Genomic DNA, 22,117 nt, shown 5'->3' with positions numbered 1-22,117 from the left:
CACTGCCCGTGAAGCCAAACTCGTTTAATAGTCGTGGGGGGATTGTGTTGTTAGTGTGAAGCCCAACTTGAATGATTCACTCTCACAGTCCAACATTAACCCTTTCTCCAGCACTCCACGTTAGAACATAGAAAAATAAGGCACAGTACGGACCCTTTGGCCCACGATCATTTAACCTACTTCGCCATCAATCTAACCCTTCCCTCCCACACAGCGCGTAGCCCTCCATTTTCCTTTCATCCGTGTGCTATCTAAGAGTCTTTTAAATGTTCCTAATGTCTCTTCCTCAACTATCAATCCTAATCGCGCATTTCAGGTACCCACCACCCTCTGTGTGAAAAGTAACCTACCTCCGACATCTCCCCTAATCTTTTGTCTACTCACCTTATAAGGATGTCCTCTAGTATTGGCCATTGTCACCTTGGGGAAAAGGCCTTGGCTGTCCTCTCTTTCTATGCCTCTCATAATCTCTGTCAAGTTGCCTCTCATCCTCCTTTGCTGCGGAGGGAAAAGCCCTATCTCACTCAGCCTTTCCACATCAGAGGTACTCTCTAATCCAGGCAGCATTGCGGTAAATCTTCTCTTCTCACGGACTTCCATAACGGGGACCAGAACTGAACACAATACTGCAGAGGTGGCCTAACCAGGGTTTTGTGCAACATCACCTCATGGCTTTGAACTCAAAACCCCAACTAATTAAGGTCAACACACCATACGCCTTCTTAACCCCCTAACAAATCGCACGGCAACTTTGAGAGGTCTTGGACGTAGACCCTCCTCCACACTGCAAGGAGTCCAGTCATTAACCCTTTACTCTGCCTTCAGGGTTCGACCTTCCAAAGTGAATTCCTTTACACTTTTCCAGATTGAACTCCATCTGCCACTTCTCAGCTCCGCTCTGCAACCTATGCCCTGTTGTAACCTACAACAACCTTCTGCACTATGTTAGCCACTTAGCTTCTATTACCAGTGGTACAGGGTCCTCGTTTTCCTGCCAAGGCCACCAGCATTATTAAAGACTCTCCCAACCATCATCGGGTTCTCAACCCTCTCCCTCCCCCTCTCCATACCCTCTCCCTGATTCTCTGGCAGGGCTTCACTGGGGAGACGTGGGGAACCCTGCTACTCCGGTGTGGGTCACCTCACAGTTGTTTCGGCAATCACTGTTCGGGGGGGGGGGTCCACCTGTTTCTATCTGCTACGATGTAAGATCACCGTGGGTGATACAATTCCATCTTCTATCCATCATCAGGTGAGACAAGCCTGAGTCTGTACTGATGATAAACTCACCCCCAGCTTGCCCTTCAGAAATAGTTCTTAAAAGAAACCGCGAACTTGCCCATCTGTTAGTTCAGAAATGCACTTGAAAGTTAAAAAGATAGAGAGCTCTTGGAAGAGACAGGTCTGTATAGCTTTATATGTTAAACATACACATCTAAGGCAAGTGAAATAATCTCTCACTGGATCTTTTAAAATCTAGTCACTTAACAAGATGCAATTAGATATCACTGCAGTAAAGTTGCACTCAATGTCTACCTGTTGATGTCACTCTATAAATGTAGAAGTTTTTCCAAAGTGGTACTAGACTTTTTCCCCATACTGCCTGATCAGTGCTGCAGAGCATAGGCTACATGTTGATAGGGTGAGTTTTTATTTCGTTTCAAAATGGCCAATGACTTTTAGAGCTTTCTGCTATAAGGTGGGAACACTGCCAAGGGTTTCCTCGCACTAGCGCTGAAGCCTGAGTTTGTTGAATATAGCACCATCCGCTTGGCTTCACAAATACCTATCAAGTGTCCCCACTGAAACCTGTCTGAAGCAGAGCTTGTAAAATGCAACAAAGGGGTGCGTTGTTCAGGAGCCAACAGGTGAGAGTGTGTAACCTGAGTGTATATGTGCATTGGAACAAGGTTTACCACCGACACTGCCTTACAGTCAGGGAAAAGAAAGAGGAAGGCTTTAAAAACTGTACTATCCATTTGGGCCTAGAACTTGATTTAAAACTATCTGATTACAAAAAAGCTTTTTTGGTTGGCAGGACTGCAACAAACTTATTTCTGTTATAAGTACAGAGCCAATAAAAATACCTGGAATAACTTGGAATGTTGTATTGACTGAGAAAAATCAAAACCTTGAGAGTTTAATTTCCCTGAATCAATCCGATTCATAACGCGGTTTCTCTGTTGACTTTGAATTGAATTGTCACACGTTATCGCGCTGGTTTGATTCTGTAGCCTGCATGCTGACATTTCTTAATCACTTGGCAAGCGTGTGCATCAATTAGGCAGCAACCAGCAACATGACCAAACAGTGAATGTCTGGTACAGCTCTGGACAGGGAGAAACAAAGGTAGCCACCAAAATCCATTGCTGGGAAACTGAGAGACTTCAGCTGATCAGCATTCAGTAAAACTCCAAACTTAACATCCCTCCCTATTGGAGGCAAACTATTCGTGTTGTTTTTCTCTGGAAACGGGGTTGTTTCCCAAGATTTTCTGATTACCTATGCATGAATCAGGAACAATTCATTCGAAGTGAATTCATTCTGTATAACAACTCATGAGTCCAGCTGAAGTCACAGAGAGATAGGGCACACAGTCAAGCCCTCCACCCCACCGACTCCATGCTGACCAACAAGCACCCATTTACAAATCCTAAATAGAACATAGAACGCAGTACAGGCCCTTTGGCCCACAATGCTGTGCCAACTTTTTAGCCCACTCTACAATCAATAAAACCCTTCCCTCCAATACAGTCCTCCATTTTTCTATTATCATGTGCTTATCTTAGAGTTTCTTAAATGCCCCTACTGTACCTGCCTGTTCCACCACCTCTGGCAATGTGTTCCACACACTCACCACTCTCTGTGTAAACCACTTACCTCTGATATCCCCCCGCACCTCGCCCCCCCATCACCTTAAAATGAATCCGTCTTGTATTAGTCATTTCCACTCTGGGAAAAAGTCTCTGGCTATCCACTTTATCTGTGCCTCTTATATCATCTTCTACACCTTTCATCCTCCGCTCTAAAGATAGCTATACATAAATCCCATTTTTAATTCTTGCCACATTCTCTTCCACCTCCCCCCACACCCCCCGTCCCAGATTCTACCACTCGCCTACACACTGGGTGCAAATTACACCTACTGATTTATTTGTCAGTCTGCATGTCTTTGGAAAACCCACACGGTCACAGGGAAAATGTGCGAACTCCACAAAGACAGCACCAGGGGTCGGGATTGAACCCGGGTCTCTGGAGCTGTAAGGCAGTGGTGCTACCTGCTGCATCACTGTGCTACCCAGAACAGCGTTGTTCTATAATCACAAACTTGAGAAATTCTGCAGATGCTGAAAATCCAAGCAACTGAAACAGAATGCTGGAGGAACTCAGCAGCCCAGGCAGCATCTGTGGAAAAGAGTAAACAGTCGACTTTTTGGGCAGATGGAGGTTCTGATGAAGGGTCTCAGCCTGAAACGTAGACTGTTTACTCTTCTCCACGGATGCTGCCTGGCCTGCTGAGCTCCTCCAGCATTTTGTGTCTGTTGCTTGTTTTATAGTCATGTTGCGTTGTACATAGACTGCTGTGCAAGATCAGAAATCCTCACTGGTTGATTCAAAACCAAGTTTACAGAATTGTTTAAGGTGCTCTTCCCGCAATTTTCTTGAATTGCTACATTTCCTCTTCTCCCAAATACTTTATTCCCAAGACTATAGGGCCACAGTATTTCTATACTACTCAGACCTGTCTTGCTTTAAACAATGAGGTGGGTTTAATGTTAGACTGTGTCCGTGCATTATGTTTGAGGATCTCCATTAAAGCTCTTGGACAGAATGGGTTCCCCAGCCTGGGAAAGGGCTGGTCTGTGGCATAGGGAGGATTGGAAGCTGGAGGGGGCGAGGGGATAGCATCAGAACCGGGCTGATTGGTGGTAGATTCAGATTCGGATTTACCTATTCATCACATGTACACGCAAACATACAGTGCAATGTGTCATTTGTGTTAACAACCAACATCACCTAACAAAATGTTGGGGGCGGCCCACAAATGTCATTGCACATAGACTAGGACAACTGTACTTTATGAGGTCATTGTTACCTTTGACCATGAGGCTCAATAATGAGTCAACCTATAACTGAGGAAGTGATGACCCCCTCCTGCTAGACTGCTTGTGGTAACTTATTTTCTATTCTTTCTACTTCTCTTCTAATATTTATATCTGTGCACTTGTAATGCTACTGTGACAGTAATTTCCTTTGGGATCAATAAAGTAGCTACCTATCGATCTATAGCATGCCCACAATACTCAGCCGAACACCACAGGGTAGAAGCAACAAAACAACAGCCAAACAAACCCTGTTTCTCTCATATCCTCCCCGCCAGTGCGCGCGCTCACTCACACTCACACACACACACACAGTCCCCCCCACCTCTCTGGGCCTCCAGTCTCCAGGCTTTGACCATCAACCTTTAGGCCTGGATCTTCGGTATTGACATTTGTAGACATCCCACCCTGCAAAAACTCATTTCAGGGAGGTAGCACCAGCAATTTGCGGGAGACTCCTGGAACTTCTGGGAGAGGTGGGATGTCTGCAGTAGAGTAGCTCCTTAGCAGCTAGCCAGCTAGTTTAAATAACGTTGGCTATGCTAATGAACAAATGACACCTGTTAAACTCACCTCAACATGTCTTTTACATTTTAACCCAACATGGGCAATAGAAAAGTCACTGTTGCAAACAGTGCAGCGAGCAACACTGTTTTTTGACCCTTATTAGGCAGGGGTACACTTTAGTGTAGTCTGGGGTGACGTACGTTTTATATTTTCTTTTTTTGGAACACTCTGCCATGGCGCTCTCTCTCTCTCTCTCTCTCTCTCTCTCTCTCTCTCTCTCGGTCACTCTCACTCTCTCTTGCTTTCTCTCTCTCGCTCTCTCTCTGTTACGCTTGCTCTCAAAAAAATTGATTTCCGGGACATTGTATATAATTTGTGGGCATCAGGGAGCCACTATTAATATGCGGGAGACTCCCGGAACTTCTAGGAGAGGTGGGATGTCTGCATTTGGACTAGCAGATGCAGTGTACCAAATATAGGCCGGGCTGTTGGTAGAGGTATATATGACAGATGCTTTCCAGAGGCTTTTAGCTAGGCACATGAATGTGCAGGAATTGGAAAGATATGGATGGTGTGCAGGCAGAAGGAGTTAGTTTAGTTGGACATTTGATTATTAACTTAATTGTCTTGGCACAGCATTGTGGGCCGGAGGGCCTATTCCTGTATCCTATCATTGGCTCTTGAGACTGGTGAATCGGGGGGATGGAGTGGCTGTAAGCAGGAAGGTCAGGTGAGGCAGATGCTTTCAAGGTACCCAATTAACATTTGAGATAACGCTTAATTACTCGAATGACATTATTGATGTAGTTTTGTTTAAAGAACAATGTTCAGCGCTTGTAACTATCAGCACGACTTAAACCTGGCCCCATGAATAATTGTCATGGAGGGATGATAAAATGTGTCCATTAACATCAGAGTTGTGGATGAATTTGGCTCATCTCCAGGAGAGTACATGCACCTTGCCAAAGAGCCCTGTCTTCCCATTGGTACTTCTAATCCAGTCAGGTCCACGTGAAAGCATTTATCAGGAGGCAAAATGAATTCCAGAGGCAACACCTAGAAGGAGCTGCTGGTATGTGTGGGAACTCTTGAAGCAGGGTGGGATTCTCGAGAGGACCACAGGTGACATTATGCTCAGGGCCTTGATACATTGGAAGGCATCAACCAACCGCACGCCCTCTACGCAGAGGTGGTTATGGTATTGTAAACCAGGTTATTCTGAATATATTTCTATGAAAAGTGGTGTATGCCCAATTTCTACACTGTGCCTTTACAATTTTTCTCATCCTCTCGGTGTCCCCGTGAGACACGTGACCCGAAACATTGGGAATCATTTCCTTCAACACTGCAGTGCAACTGGTCGCTGAGATGAGGCTGCTGATATCAGCCAGACACTGGGTCAGTGGCAAGGCTGGGGGAACGGGGGTCTCTGCTCTTTGAACAGAACCAGTGGGAAGCTGGAGGGAAGGTTTGATCGGACTGAACACACCACAGGGTGCAGGCCTCTGTAGCGTCCAGCGAAATGTCACTGCACATGTGGGGTTGGAGACATGTGATCTGTTAGGTGGATCTGAAACTACAGAACAAACAAGCAACCATCTGGTTCCCATTAGAGGAATTTCACTGATTGGGGCTGAAATGAATATGTACCCAGATGCTTTGTGGCCAACCCTAATGCAGCAACGCAGAGCTAGAAAATGGACCTCAAGATGAGTGAATACCTCAAGATGTGCAGAACACAAACAATTTTCTGAATCTTATAATTACCCCCTATTCAACAAAGTTGCAGTGGAATGTGTTTAGAATCAGATTCAGGTCCATTATCACTGACAGATGTCAGATATCTGAAAGTCCAAAGTAAATTTATTACCAAAGTACATAGTGTCACTGTATACCACCTTGAGATTTGTTTTCTTGTAGGCATTTACAGGAAATATAAGAAATACAATAGAATTTATCTAAAAAGCTGTACATAAACAAAGACTTGACAAAGACCCAATGTGCTAAAGAAGACATTGTGTAAATAATGAATAAGTACACTGGGAACATGAGTTGTAGTCCATGAAAGTGAGTTTGTAGGTTGTGGAATTGAATTAGGGTTGAGGGGAGGGGAGTTATCCACACTGGTTCAGGAGTCTGATGGTTGTAAGGTAATAACTGTCCCTGAACCTGCTGGTGTGGGACCCATGGCTCCTGTACCTCCTGACTTCTGATGCCTGTGATAACTGACTCAGAGGCTGACATCACAGCATCTTTCAAGGGGGTGTGCCTTTGCAAGGCACTAGCTCCAACGGTGTAGTCGGCAGGGCGCGGAAAACCTGGGCCAACCAAATAGCCGGAGTGGTCAGTAAAGATGTTCCGGCTCGGGCATGGATCAGGAACCTGGGTCAGTGGTGTCTGTCCTGGGCAAGTGGAGGAGCGGGCAGGCATTTTACCACCAGGCCCTGGTTGTGTGTCAGGCGGTGATAGGATTGCCCCCATGTGTGGCGTCAGCTCTGGTCAGACAACCCACTGGCACTGCAAGCCTGAAAATGTTATATGTTCCGCGTGTGTGATGAATGCCCGCACCTGCTTTCCGTATTTAAGAACTGGGTCACACTCTTAGTCAATAGATAGGGAAAATAACTAATATATACAATCATCTGAGACGTAAAAAAGGCCTAGATAGAGTGGACGTTGAGAGGATGATTTTAATGGCGGGGGGGGGTGGTCTAGGACTAGAGGGCACAACCTCGGTATACAAGGACGTTCCTTTAGAACAGAGTCGAGGAGGAATTTCTTCAGCCAGAGGGTGGAGAATCTGCGGAATTTATTGCCACAGATGGTTGCGGACAGCAAGTCTTTGAGTATATTTAAAATGGAGATTGATAGGTTCTTGATCAGTAACTGTGTTAAAGGTTATGAGAGAAGGCCGAAGGATGGGGTTGAGAGGGATAGTAAATCAGCCATGATGGAATGGCGGAGCAAATCGATGGGCTGAATGGACAGATTCTGCTCCTATGGTCTTATAACTGGGGGATTAAACACTTAAATTAATTTGTAAATGGTGAGTTGTAATAACTCACAATTGCCTATACTAGAATTGAGGGTGCACTGTACGTTCCTGAATTGACTGGAAATTGTTTTCCTTAATCTAATGAAGTTATTGAGAAATCAATCTCAGCTCATAAGCAGATTAAGTCCAAAACTGAGTTCACTTACAAGCTGGAAATGTGAGATCTCTTGGCAAGACCTCCTGTGTGTGGTGAAGACTTTTGTTAAGCAGTCAGCTGACTCATGTCTGCTGAGTTCAATCCTGGAAATAAAGATATGCTTCTTGACTCTTGACTGAATGGCTGATCTGAGTTTTCTTGTTAAGTGATGCTTTAATTTGCAAACCTTTATGAGGAGGGGCAAGGGGTTGGTGAAGGAAATAACAGTTTTAAACAGCGAGAACGTCGGAGGGTGTAGTGTATAACTCCTTGTGCTGCCATTAGCCAGGATCCCTCGACAGTGCAGTGGGACGAGTGAGTTAGTATTCGTCCCATATTCGTCCCCAAAGCCACATTAACAGGAATTCTTACAAAGGGGAACTTGTTAAACAATTTCCCCCCCAAGCAGGACAAGGGCTGAACAGCAGGAGCTGGACAAGAAGGAGTGCTGTGTATCTGCCACTACCCTCTTGTAAGGAAACCAGTGCTGTCTGCAGGATTTAGAGCTCACAACAGAGTTCAAAGTTCAAAGTAAATGTTGTCATCAAAGTACAGATACGTCACCATATACGACCCTGAGATTCAGCTTCTCGTGGGCAAACTAAACAAATTTATAGAGTAATAACTATAACAGAACCAATGAAAGACCACTCAACCAGGGCATGTCCCAAAGACAACAAACTGTGCAAATGCAAGAAGAAGAAACAATAATGTAAATAAATAAGCAATTAGTATCGAGAGCATCAGACCGAGTTTTTGAACATGAGTGCTTTGGTTTTGTGGGAACATTTCAATGATGGAGTATTCTGTCACTTCTGCTGGCTGGAGAGACCGTGTGCCAGACGTACATGGAGTGTGTGAGGCAGTAGCCCATGCTCGGATACCTGAGGAGCCTGCTCCTTATCTGCCGGCCGCTTTTTATTCCCCCCACCCCCCTTCATCTTTGGTCATCCAGTATGGAGGGGGTTATCTTAGTAAAGCTGCCCCTGGTGCTGGCTAAGACACATAGTTACCTGAGGGTCATAGAGATGGCCAGTAGAGGGTTCTGGGGGGGGTGGTTGGGGGGGCGGTTATGCCTGTGACTGCATAGCTGTGAAAAAGAGCACACAGCGCCTATGTGTAACGTAGAGGTGTTTCAAGTTGGTTCTGCACCACAGGGGATAAATACCATCATTTTGATGAGGATGGGAATGTGTTGTTCAGTCTGTGTTGGTCACGATTTGTCTATAAGTTGTTGTATTGTGATTGTACTGTAGTGGTTTATATCAACAATAAATGTATTTTGTAAAAAACGCCCTCTTTTTAGCTGTGTTCTCAGTACCCCGCAGGATACTACAGTAACATTACTGCAAAAACTCTAGGCTTTTCCCTACGTTTAGCTCCAGGCTCTGTGGGACAAGGGTGACTGATGAACCTAGCCAAGAATCACACAGGAAATACAGTGTCCTACTCAAGTGAGTTCACATAAAATGATACAAGAAACTCAATTAACTCTTGTGTTCCAAACTTCAGGATTGGCTCCAGAACTCCTAAGCCATAACACTCCACAAAAGCTGGATTTGTGCAATATTCTTTCACTGACATTCTGTCAGTTTCACTGACTTTAACTAGGTCGACAATGCACTCCTGTGTTAATGGAATGGAGCAGTAGGAACGCGGTCGTATTAGCTCAGTACACCGATACTGTGACACGCACTCACTTCGAAAAGCAACCTAGACTTCATCAACACACACAAAATGGTAGAGGAACTCAGCATGTCAGGCAGCATCTTTGGAAATGAGTAGGCAGTCGATGTTTCTGGCTGCAGTCTTCCATCATCCGCCTAATATTAGTACACCCAGTCACCCAGTGTTAACCTGGCCACTGTGTGGGGCAACTAGCTGGGTGTAAATGACTGTTGTTATAACTGTGACTGCATTTTGTGAAGTACTTTGTTGCTGTGAAGTATTAGCGAACATCCCTAGGTTGTGTATAAATATTAACCCAAGAGATTCTGCAGATGTTGGAAATCCTCAGCCACACACACATGAAATGCTGGAGGAACTCAGCAGGTCAAGCAGCATCCATGGAAACAGTCGACATTTCAGACCGAGACCCTTCACCAGAACACACTCTGTATAAGCTTATTGAAAATCCTGAAGTGAGACCCTGATTTCTCTTTGGAAGTAAAAGTAGATAGGATCACAGAGAGCTTTTGGCACATTGACCTTCATAAATCAAAGTATTTTTGAGGACAGGAGTAAGCCACTGGCGGGAAGTAATTTGGAGTATTCTGTGCAGTTCTGGTCACCGACCTACAGGAAATATATCAGTAAAATTGAATGAGTATAGAGGAAATGTTGCTGGGAGTTATAGGGAAATGTTGAATAGGTTAAGACATTATTCTCTGGAACGTGGGAAATGTAAGATCTTATAGAGGAATACAAAATTCTGAGGGGTATAGATAGGGTGAACGCAAACAGGCTTTTTCCACTGAGGTTGGTAAGACTAGAATTCATAGGTTAAGGATGAAAGGCGAAATGTTTGAGGGGGAACTTACTGAGAATGTGGTGAGTATGTAGAACAAGCTGGCAGCAGGAGTGGTGGATGCAGGTTCAAATGCAGCCTTGAAAAGAAGCTTGTACTGGCAGGAAGGGGGCGGAGGGCCGTGGTCCAGGAGCGCGTCGATGGCCCAGGGCAGAGTAACAGTTCAGCATGGACTCGATGGGCCAAAGGGCCTGTTTCTGTGCGGCAGAGCTCTGTGACTGTAATGATTAGAAACCTGCTGTGTGGTGTTGAGCTGAATGTTGTGGCCCCTTTGGGAGAAGCAGTTAATTATAACGAAGTGGTTAAATAAAACTCTGAAAAGAAATGAGGTGAGAAAGGCTGCGTGGACCCGAACAAACAGTTGCCAAATATAAACTGGTTCTGAAAACAGAAGTTGTATTTTTCACGTATAAACTGCCTCACTTTACTCAGAACAAAGGCCTTGTTTTGTCAGGGGCCATTTTCTCAGCTGTTCTGTTGACTCTTACATGACTGATGGCCACTACTTCGCTTATTTATGGATCGACTGTGCTAGTGGCCAACATATTGAGGAAGGCTTTCTCTTAGGCATCTGCATTTCTCCTTCAGTAGGGTTATTAATGAACCAATGAAAGAATACTGGAGAGATTGTTTCTGTCACTATGCACTTATGGTAAATATGTATAAAATGCAAAGTTAAATATTTATGCTTGAATATTTGGAGCATAGTTATGCGTAACCTATTCTATCATCTGACTTCTGCCCCTGGACTTGAATACTTTACCCGAATGAAGTCTTTTAGTTCTTTCCAGCTGTTCTTCATTTATTCCCTTCAACAGCCAATGCTTGCTTACAGACTAACTGTAAAAAAGAGCATCAGAGCCATCCAGAAAATTTGGATGACAGCCCCTCCTCCCCCACCATCCCCCATAAGATGGAACTGGGTAGGAGCAAGCAGTCAAACCACTAGGTCACCGTTCCGTCGTCTAGCCCAAGGTCGTGGATGTTGGCAGAAGGCAGGGTGTATTTAGTCTCTGTGTGGTTTAAGGGCTCACGGTGCTGTGGGGAGAGGTGTTTGCTGTACTCAGCAATCTACAAACTCAGACTGAATCCAAGTTATACCCAGGATCACTTTCGTCACTTTAGGGGAGCTGGCCATTTTGTTTGTCTGTGCCTACTCCGTACTGAGGGAGAGGCAGGGTGCATCACCCCCACCTGCCCCTATTGAGAGTCCCAGTGGGTAATTAGGTCACAGTGTACCACAGGCTGTTGAGATTCAACATCTCACCCCGAAACTTCAACTGTTCTATTCCCCTCCAAAGATGCTGCATGATCTCCTGAGTTCCTCCAAGGTTTCCAAAGTACATTTATTATCAAAGTATGGATGCAAAGAGCAACAAAGCAAATAAAGCCATGGAACACGTTCAAAGAAAAACCCCAACCCCCTCCATGTGCAAAGACAAATCGCACAAACGGCAACAAGAAAGAATGCGCCAAAACACAAAATATAAAACGTGAAAGTGAAGGAGTCCATATTCAGTGCAGCTCAGCGTTCATTCTCTGGGCAGCTCAGTGTTCATTTTCTGCAGGCCGCCTTGAGTCAAAGTCGCCCAAAAATAGCACCAGAGAAAGGAGTGCCCAGAAACCACAGAACATATCGTAATGTGAACTACGGTCCGATTCATCAAACGCATCGATTAAAATTTGCTCTGGCACCATCCTCCGACAGCATGGAGGGAGAGAGATCATTCAAGTGCAGGGACCTTCCTTTGGTGGTGGGCGGTGGGGGGGAGAGAGAGAGTCATCCACAGACACCTTCTCCAGCAACAACAGTGAGTGAGAGGCTGGTAGACGTCGCTGAACACTCACCCGCCTCGACGTTTTCAACCTTCCTCGTCCTTTTAATGAGTGAAAAGTTGAGTCGGTTATGGGCTCCAAGCTTCTTGGCCTTGCGGAGCCCTCTTGGAGACAGCAAAGCACCAGAGTGCTAAATTGGCCCGAGAACATCAAACTGTTGATCAAAGGTTCCAACGGTATCAGAACCACATTTGAAAGAAACAGAAGACATAAAAGAAATGAAAGAAGCAGTTTCGCGGACCATCTTGAGGACGCCAACCGTGGTAGCGTTGTTCACTGGCGCCACCTTCTTGTGTGTTGCTCAAGATCTCCAGCATCTGCAGAATCTCTTGTGGCTCTCTCAAGATTGCTGAGATGCCTCACAATCGTTGCACAGTGACTCCAAATGGGCAAGCACGTGGACCTGGCTGGTGGGATGTGGTGTGTTTCGGTTTGTCTGCGATGGCTTCCATAGTTAGAGAGCAGATTTATCATCTGAAGAACATCCAGGAATTGAAAGGCCTCATTGGAATAGATGCAGAGGGGATGTTTCCTGTAGTTGGGGGGGGGTCTAGGACCAGAGGGCACAGAATAGAAGGACATCCCTTTAGGACAGAGCTGAGGGAGAAATTTCTTTAGCCAGAGTGTGGTGAATCCGTGGAATTCATTGCCACAGGTGACTATGATTGGCTAACTCATTGGGTATATTTAAAGCAGAAGTTGATAGGGTCTTAATGGTAAGGACATCAAAGGTTAGGGAGAGAAGGAATCTCTTTTCCACTGAGGCAGGGTGATGTTGAGTATACAACAAGCTGAAGATAATTTCTGTGGGCACGGTGTCAGATGTGAAACTGAAATGGACTTAAGTAGCATGTGTGTTCAACTTGACTTTGGGGTGGGGGTGGAATGGGAAATTGCAACTTTAAAAGTTGGGTGGGGAAAGGGTCTTCCATGGAAATTCCTGCTCCTGTAAGTATAACACATATTGGTATTTGTCATTGTCACACGTACTGAGATACAGTGAAAAGCTCGTCTGCATACTGTTCCTCCAGATCAATTGAGCCGGAACGAGCTAAAACAATAACACAATGCAGAATAAAGTGTAACAGCTACAGAGAAAGTGCAGTGCAGATAAAATAGTCATAGTCATACTTTATTGATCCCAGGGGGAAATTGGTTTTCGTTACAGTTGCACCATAAATAATAAATAGTAATAGAACCATAAATAGTTAAATAGTAATACGTAAATTATGCCAGGAAATTATGAAATAAGTCCAGGACCAGCCTATCGGCACAGGGTGTCTGACCCTCCAAGGGAGGAGTTGTAAAGTTTGATGGCTACAGGCAGGAATGACTTCCTATGACGCGCTGTGCTGCATCTCGGAGGAATGAGTCTCTGGCTGAATGTACTCCTGTGCCCACCCAGTACATTATGTAGTGGATGGGAGACATTGTCCAAGATGGCATGCAACTTAGACAGCATCCTCTTTTCAGACACCACTGTGAGAGAGTCCAGTTCCATCCCCACAACATCACTGGCCTTACGGATGAGTTTGTTGATCTGTTGGTGTCTGCTACCCTCAGCCTGCTGCCCCAGCACACAACAGCAAACATGATAGCACTGGCCACCACAGACTCATAGAACATCCTCAGCATCGTCCGGCAGATGTTAAAGGACCTCAGTCTCCTCAGGAAATAGAGACGGCTCTGACCCTTCTTGTAGACAGCCTCAGTGTTCTTTGACCAGTCCAGTTTATTGTCAATTCGTATCCCCAGGTATTTGTAATCCTCCACCATGTCCACACTGACCCCCTGGATGGAAACAGGGGTCACCGGTAGCTTAGCTCTCCTCAGGTCTACCACCAGCACCTTAGTCTTTTTCACATTAAGCTGCAGATAATTCTGCTCACACCATGTGACAAAGTTTCCTACCGTAGCCCTGTACTCAGCCTCATCTCGCTTGCTGATGCATCCAACTATGGCAGAGTCATCCGAAAACTTCTGAAGATGACAAGACTCTGTGCAGTAGTTGAAGTCCGAGGTGTAAATGGTGAAGAGAAAGGGAGACAAGACAGTCCCCTGTGGAGCCCCAGTGCTGCTGATCACTCTGTCGGACACACAGTGTTGCAAGCACACGTACCGTGGTCTGCCAGTCAGGTAATGAAGAATCCATGACACCAGGAAAGCATCCACCTGCATCGCTGTCAGCTTCTCCCCCAGCAGAGCAGGGCGGATGGTGTTGAATGCACTGGAGAAGTCAAAAAACATGACCCTCACAGTGCTCGCTGGCTTGTCCAGGTGGGCGTAGACACGGTTCATCAGGTAGTTGATGGCATCCTCAACTCCTAGTCGGGGCTGGTAGGCAAACTGGAGGGGATCTAAGTGTGGCCTGACCATAGGCTGGAGCAGCTCCAGAACAAGTCTCTCCAGGGTCTTCATGATGTGGGAGGTCAATGCCACCGGTCTGTAGTCATTGAGGCCACTGGGGCGTGGCGCCTTCGGCACGGGGATGAGGCAGGATGTCTTCCACAGCACAGGAACCCTCTGGAGCCTCAGGCTCAGGTTGAATACATGGCGAAGTACTCCACATAGCTGAGGGGCACAGGCTTTGAGCACCCTGGTACTGACACCATCCGGTCCTGCAGCCTTGCTTGGGTTGAGACGTTTCAGCTGTCTTCTCACCTGTTCAGCTGTGAAGCCCACCGTGGTGGTTTCATGTGGGGGAGGGGTATAGTCATGAGAGCAGGGTAGGGGACTGTGAGGAGGGGTAGGAGGGGAGAGTGGAATATTTGTTGGTTGGGGGCCGACGACAGATGGCTCATGTGGGGGATGGGCAGGGGTCACAATGTCAAATCTGTTAAAGAACAGGTTAAGTTCATTGGCCCTGTCCACACTGCCTTCAGCTCCTATGTTGCTAGTTTGCCGAAACCCAGTGATGGTCCTCATCCCCCTCCAGACCTCTCTCATGTTATTCCACTGGAGTTTCCACTCAAGCTTCCTCCTGTACCTGTCTTTAGCCTCCCTGATCCTGGCTTTCAGGTCCCTCTGTATTGCCCTCAGCTCCTCCCTGTTTCCATCTCCAAACGCCCTCTTTTTAGCGTTCAGGATGTCCTTAATGTCCTTTGTCACCCATGGCTTGTTATTTGAATAACAAAGGACAGTTCTTGTCGGAACATTGCAGTCCACACAGAAGTTGATGTAATCAGTGATGCATTCTGTGAGCCCATCAATATCCTCTCCATGTGGCTCACAGAGTGCCTGCCAGTCTGTCACCTCAAAACAACCCTGGAGCACCTCAAAAGCCTCCTCCGACCATTTCCTCACTGTCCTCGAGGTTGCAAGTTTACTCTTCACCAGTAAACAATACAGTGCAAGGTTCTTGTCATTTTCAAAAGTTTTCTGATGACTCTGCCATAGTTGGATGCATCAGCAAGGGAGATGAGGCTGAGTACAGGGCTACGGTAGGAAACTTTGTCACATGGTGTGAGCAGAATTATCTGCAGCTTAATGTGAAAAAGACTAAGGAGCTGGTGGTAGACCTGAGGAGAGCTAAGGGACCGGCGACCCCTGTTTCCATCCAGGGGGTCAGTGTGGACATGGTGGAGGATTACAAATACCTGCGAATACGAATTGACAATAAACTGGACTGGTCAAAGAACACTGAGGCTGTCTACAAGAAGGGTCAGAGCCGTCTCTATTTCCTGAGGAGACTGAGGTCCTTTAACATCTGCTGGACGATGCTGAGGATGTTCTACGAGTCTGTGGTGGCCAGTGCTATCATGTTTGCTGTTGTGTGCTGGGACAGCAGGCTGAGGGTAGCAGACACCAACAGAATCAACAAACTCATTCGTAAGGCCAGTGATGTTGTGGGGATGGAACTGGACTCTCTCACGGTGGTGTCTGAAAAGAGGATGCTGTCCAAGTTGCATGCCATCTTGGACAATGTTTCCCATCCACTACATAATGTACTGGTTGGGCACAGGAGTACATTCAGCCAGAGACTCATTCCACCGAGATGCAACACTGAGCGTCATAGGAAGTCATTCCTGCCTGTGGCCATCAAACTTTACAACTCCTCCCTTGGAGGGTCAGACACCCTGAGCCAATAGGCTGGTCCTGGACTTATTTCCTGGCATAATTTACATATTACTATTTAACTATTTATGGTTTTATTACTATTTAATTATTTATGGTGCAACTGTAACGAAAACCAATTTCCCCCGGGATCAATAAAGTATGACTATGACTATGACTATTGTGAAGTCAAGAGTCCAATAACGAGTCATTTAATAGTATTAGAACAGCAAGGTAGAAACTGCCCCTAAGCTTGGTGGTACATGCTTTCAGGCTTTTGTGTCTTCTGCCTGATGCAAAGGTGGAGAAGAGAGAATGGCCAGGGAGGGTGGGGTCTTTGATTATGCTAGCTACCTTACTGACATAGCGAGAAGTATAGACAGTGTCCATGGAGAGGAGGCTGGTTCCTGTGACGTGCTGAGCTCCACAACTTCTGCAGTTTCTTGAGGTCACGGGCAAAGCAGTTGCCGTGCCAAACTACGGTAGATCCAGATAGGATGCTTTCTGCGGTGTGTCAATAAGAAAATATTCTGAACTTCTTTAGCCTCCTGTGAAGTGGAGGCATCCATAGTCTCCTTCTTTACCCAAGGCAGGTATCTCAACTAGCGCCAGTGGTGGGGAGCAATCCATTGTTTCAGAAACTGACATTGTCCCTGGAACAGATTTTTATTGGACATTTAGAAAAAAAAACTAGGTAATATATTTCTCTCAGTGAATCTTGAGAATTGCAATCTCAAACTTTCTCAGGAAAAGACTTATTCCATTGAGTGAATCTAAATATGCTGTTAATCACAAAGTCACAGCCATTGTCACGTTATAACAAAGTGAAGATGTACTGTAAATCCAGATGACCTTGTGTTATGTTTCTGGAGCTGGACACCAGTAAGTTAGTTCAGCAAATAATTTTAACTTGGAGTTATTCATATGTTTAAAAAAATAATCTGCTCAAGCTTTCAACCAAGTAAACGAGGCGATTGAAGATGTCCATGAGTCGGTCAGTTAATGTAGAACATACTGAGATAAGGTTAGTAGGTGCCCTCCATGGAAAAGATAATTTCTTGTTCAAAACTAGCCAGTTTTGAAAGAAAAAGAAAAAGGGATGGCTGTCCTTTATAAACAAGGGAAAATCTGCAGACGCTGGAAATCCAAGCAACACGCGGAAAATGCTGGAGGAACTCAGCAGGCTAGGCAGCATCTATGGAAAAAACTACAGTCGATGTCCCTCCGGCATTTTGCCTGTGTTGCTCGGCTGTCCTTCAGAAGTTGGTGTTGCCCCTCAGCCACTCACGAAAGCATTAACACTGAGTACTGCAGCTGACGGATACAAGCTGCAAGCCTTTCACTGTATCTTGGTGCATGTGGCAGTAATAGAGCAATACCATTACCGGCTATAGTACAAAACAGTTCACCATTGAAATGGATAGGAGGAAGTCCTATTGACACTGGTCTCCGGGATTACCATAATGTTTGCTGCATTTTCTACAGCCTCCTCTGCGATATTACTGATTAAAATGGTGTTTTAGTATAGAGGGATTTTTTTGATACATTTTGTTGCCCGTTTTCATTGGCAAGTACTTGTGGTCAAAGGGAGTGTTTTCCAGGATTGAGCAATGAGAAAGCAACACAAACCAGTCTTTTTTTCCCCCTCTTGTTTGGCTATGTTAAATGGCTTGTCAACAGGGTACATCTGGAGTGAATTTAGCAATTACACAAGTTTCGTAATGAGAGCCTGCTGCTTTTTAAGGATGCAGGGAGGCTTGCAGTCAAACCGTGCATCGTTAGTAAGGAGCACAATGACTTGTTTGCATGAGATCTTTGTCCACTTTTTTTTAGCACAGCCACTGAACCCTTTAAAAAGACATAGACTGGTGCTTTCCTTACACTTGGGTCAAGAAAGATTCCACACAAACCATTCGTGTGTTCCTTACTAGTGCTCTGCAACGTATGGAACCCAGTGACATGATGAACCAAAGGGCCTGGTGGAGGTTTCTGGTTGGTTTTGGTGTCATCAGTGACCTGTATTTAATGCACAGTTCCATAACATGCGAAATGGTGCTGTAGGACAAGGCTGGAATAGGTGCTGGGCCTTTGTGGGAGAGGGGAGAGGTGACCGATAGCTTAGCTGAAGAAACAGGTATTGAAAGTTGCGAAGACCAAACTACAGCGTTGCCACAATCTGCAGTGTCATGGCTGTGTTCCGGGGCTGCAGTATGACTCCATCGTCCATAGGATTCTTGGTCTCTGCTACTCCGTGGTTCATTGCAATTCACTGGTCTGTTGGAAGCCAGTCAATCTCACTCTAGAATGTTCCAGAATAAATTTACTACCACAATGCAGGTCTAGTAGAAAAATCCAACACGTTGCTAAAAACGGTGCTCTAGTTGAGGCAAGTATGTCGTATAATTGAGGGTCATGGCTGATCCCAGACTGCACATATATTACAACAAATATATATAGTTACTGTAATTCACAATTTTTTTCTATTGTTGTCTATTGGATTGTACTGCTGCCGCAAAGACAAATTCCATGGCCAGTGTGGACTGGCTGGGCTGGAAGTCCTACATCTATGCAGTAGTACACCATAGCTGTAATTCTGTTGAACAAGTTGTTGATAATTGTTGAGTGATGACTCTCTGAGGAAGCTGAGCATGACGTACACTGTAGATTCACCGACCTGCTCTCCGTTTAATATGCTTCCCGCTCTCTGTGTCCCCGCAGAGCCCTTGTGCACTGAAGCCCTGCAGCCCTGTGGACCCATTCTTGGTGCCGCCATGGCTTTGGAGTCAGAGCAGAAAGTAAGCAAGCTGACTTTTGGATTCCAGCGCAGTTCAACGTCAGATGATGATTCCGGCTGTGTTTTGGAAGAATATGCATGGGTTCCCCCAGGTCTGAAGCCAGAACAGGTGAGCATGTCCTCGCATGCACTGAGCTCGATTTCTACCTAACTGTGTGGAAGGATATGAAAAAGAGTGCCTTCAGCTAAATGTAATAAAGGAAATGCTCTTCCTTTCCAACAATACTATCTTCTTAAACCATTCATCGTTCAGCCCCCCTCCTTCCTTATTAAGAATCAACCTTACTCACCACATACACTCAGTCGTCATTAGGTACCTCCTGTACCTAATAAAATGGCTGCTGTGTGTATATTTGTAGTTTCCTACTGCTCTAGCCCATCCACTTCAAGTTTCAACATGTTGTGTGTTCAGAGATGCTTCTCAGCACACCACTGTTGTAATGCAAGGTTATTTGAGTTACTGTTGGCTTCCAGTCAGCTTGGACCAGTTTGGCCTTTCTCCTTGACCACTTCAATTAACAAGACATTATTGCCCACAAAATTGCCACTAACTGGATGTTTTATTTTTTGTTTTTCACACCATCCTCTGTAAACTCTAGAAATTGTTGTGCTTGAAATCAGATCAGCAGTTTCTGAGATACGCAAACCACCCCATCTGGCACCAACAATCATTCCACGGTCAAAACCACTTAGATCACATTTCTTCCCCATTCTGATGTTTGGTCTGAATGAAAACTGAACCTCTTGACCATGTCTACATGCTTTTATGCTGCTACATGATTGGCTGATTAGATATTTGCATTAACAAGCAGGTGTACCTAATAAAGTGGCCACTGAGTGTATATTTACATGTTTTAGGAATTTGCTGGGATTTGTTGGTCAGGGTGTGACATGCAATGTTCAACAATGATGAAAAATAATGATATTAAAAAATTTAAGGTTAAAGTACATAGATGGAATAAAATGTGTATCCAGCACGTGTTTACCGTGTACACAGCATTATAAAAAGTGGTTTATGGTGTTTACACTGCAATGACGGGGTTAATAGATAAGGATGTTGGGGTGACTAACTAGAATGGTTGTTCAAATTAACTTCCTGGGGGAAGAAACTTTTAAGATGATGAAGGTTTTTGGTTTTTTTTAATTTATTTATTGAGATGCAGCGCAAAATAGCCCTTCCAGCCCTTTAGGCTGCGCCCCGATTTAACCCTTGCCTAATCACGGGATGGTTTACACTACCCAATTAACCTACCAACCGATACGTTTTTGGACTGTGGGAGGAAACCGGAGCACCCGGAGGAAACCCACACGGTCATGGGAAGAACATACAGGCAGCAGCAGGAACTGAACCCGGGTCACCTGTACTGTAAAACGTTGAGCTAACCACTGTGCCAACGGTGTTGTGATAGCCTTATAAGTGCTTTCCAGACGGGAGCTTTTGCAAAAGGCAGTTTGCAGGATGGGTAGTGTGGGCAGTGATTTTTTTTCCTGCCTGCTTTCTTTGTCCTGGATACAAACAAGACCTCTAGTGATGATAGACGCCAGCTATTGATCTTTTCTGTATACTTTGAGAGGATGCTGCCCCAAACCAGACAGTAATGGCTGAAGTGAGGGTGCTCTCTATGATGGCAGTGTAGAATTACACTGTGCAGAACATGTGCAGCTCAGTGCTGCCCTCCTTCTAGAGAATCAAGCCTGGTTCCTCCCCCACCCTCTGTTGTCATCGTGCATTGTCTTATGAGAGGTATTTATTTCCCATACACAAAGCATTATGTGTGCAGAGGTGCTTTGCATATCAATGGAGAGTACTAACATTGTATCACAAGAGATAACTCAGCAATTCAATGGTTTCAAGTCTTTATTCATCAGATATATGGCATCGTAATCATCATTAACGTTTTAAAAGACATGCTGCATTTCTTACAGCTTGATCAGTTAGCATAGTTAACTTTGATCAACCCGATGTCACTGTTTTAGCAAACAGGAAACCATCGAGAAAATTACTTTGATATAATTCTGCCCCTTACTTCAATAATTCGATACTGGCAAAGGCCCAAGAAAAGAATCTTCCAAAATCACCACTTTGATTCCAACCTTTAACTCACTATCTACTTATTCCATGAAGTAACGAAGGGTTGGCTGTCGTCCCTCTTGACTCAACTGAATGGACGTATAATGATGAAGCATGTTGGATATTAAGGTGAAAATGAAGGCTCTACCAAGGACATCTTCCCCCACCACATAATAAAAAAAACTAGGTTTCCCTTAATCTTTGTGGCACCAATGAGTTCTGTTAAAGGTAATGTTTCAGGAGAATATTATTGTGAAAAGACAGGGTGTTGAAATTCACTGGAACGTTTCACATGCGGTTAAATTTAGCTGCGAGTAATTTATTGTCCAATAATCAGGCATCAGCTTTGAAGAGCGAGGCGCTGTTGAAGTTTTGATGTATTGTACAGGTGCACCTGATGAAGTCTTCTGCTTCTGAAAATGAGGATGGTCGCTTTGCGAGAGATCGCTTTCCTAATTGGCAGGGTCTGAATAACATCCCTTCCTAAGACAGTAATAAGTGTCTCAGAGGCCTTGTCATTTAGGGAAGCAACAAACTGCAGTTAATAAAGTGTTTGAAGGGAGATGGAATTTTTGTCATAGAAATGTAATCCTATAAAACCCTAAACACATAACCGAGATTGATATATGGCTGGCCGTGAAAGCACTTACCCAATTTAAGCAGGCTTCTTTCACAAATCTTAATCAAACACTGATAAGGCCCATGGATGAGTGGTTTAGACTCCTAGATTGGGCACGTGTTTGCAGAAGTTTAACCTGAGGAGTCAACAATGGAGGTAGCTGTTTTTCGGAAGGTTTGTTAGTTTTAAGGGTGTTTTAGATTAGCAGGGCTCTCCAGCTGACTCGGAGGTGAAGATATGAATAGTCATTGTTACTACGTCATAGGTGATCCCAGGACTGTTTGCTCTGCTGAGTCTCAACCAGCTGTTCAAGGTTTCAGCTGCAGCTCAATCGCCAGTCTTGGAGCACCTTTGCAGTCGAGACTAAATTCTAATTTATCTGATTCATGCACCGCAGAAAGAACTGTTTACGAATG

General features: G+C 45.1%; 1 protein-coding gene across 4 annotated transcripts in view; it reads left to right on the top strand.

Annotated features, from left to right (window-relative positions):
- The window catches only part of prickle1b (prickle homolog 1b), a 172,142-nt gene that overhangs the window by 128,492 nt on the left and 21,533 nt on the right, over positions 1 to 22,117 (top strand). For all 4 annotated transcript variants that reach the window (XM_063058345.1, XM_063058342.1, XM_063058343.1 and 1 more), the window contains exon 2: positions 18,936 to 19,120. In XM_063058345.1, coding sequence (XP_062914415.1) covers positions 18,989 to 19,120 — 132 coding nt within the window. In that variant the 5' untranslated portion in view covers positions 18,936 to 18,988. The remainder of the gene's footprint in view (positions 1 to 18,935; positions 19,121 to 22,117) is intronic.

Source organism: Mobula hypostoma, chromosome 9, assembly GCF_963921235.1.
Source record: "Mobula hypostoma chromosome 9, sMobHyp1.1, whole genome shotgun sequence".
In the NCBI taxonomy this organism is placed as follows: Eukaryota; Metazoa; Chordata; class Chondrichthyes; order Myliobatiformes; family Myliobatidae; genus Mobula; species Mobula hypostoma.
This window is presented reverse-complemented; position numbering and strand designations above follow the sequence as displayed.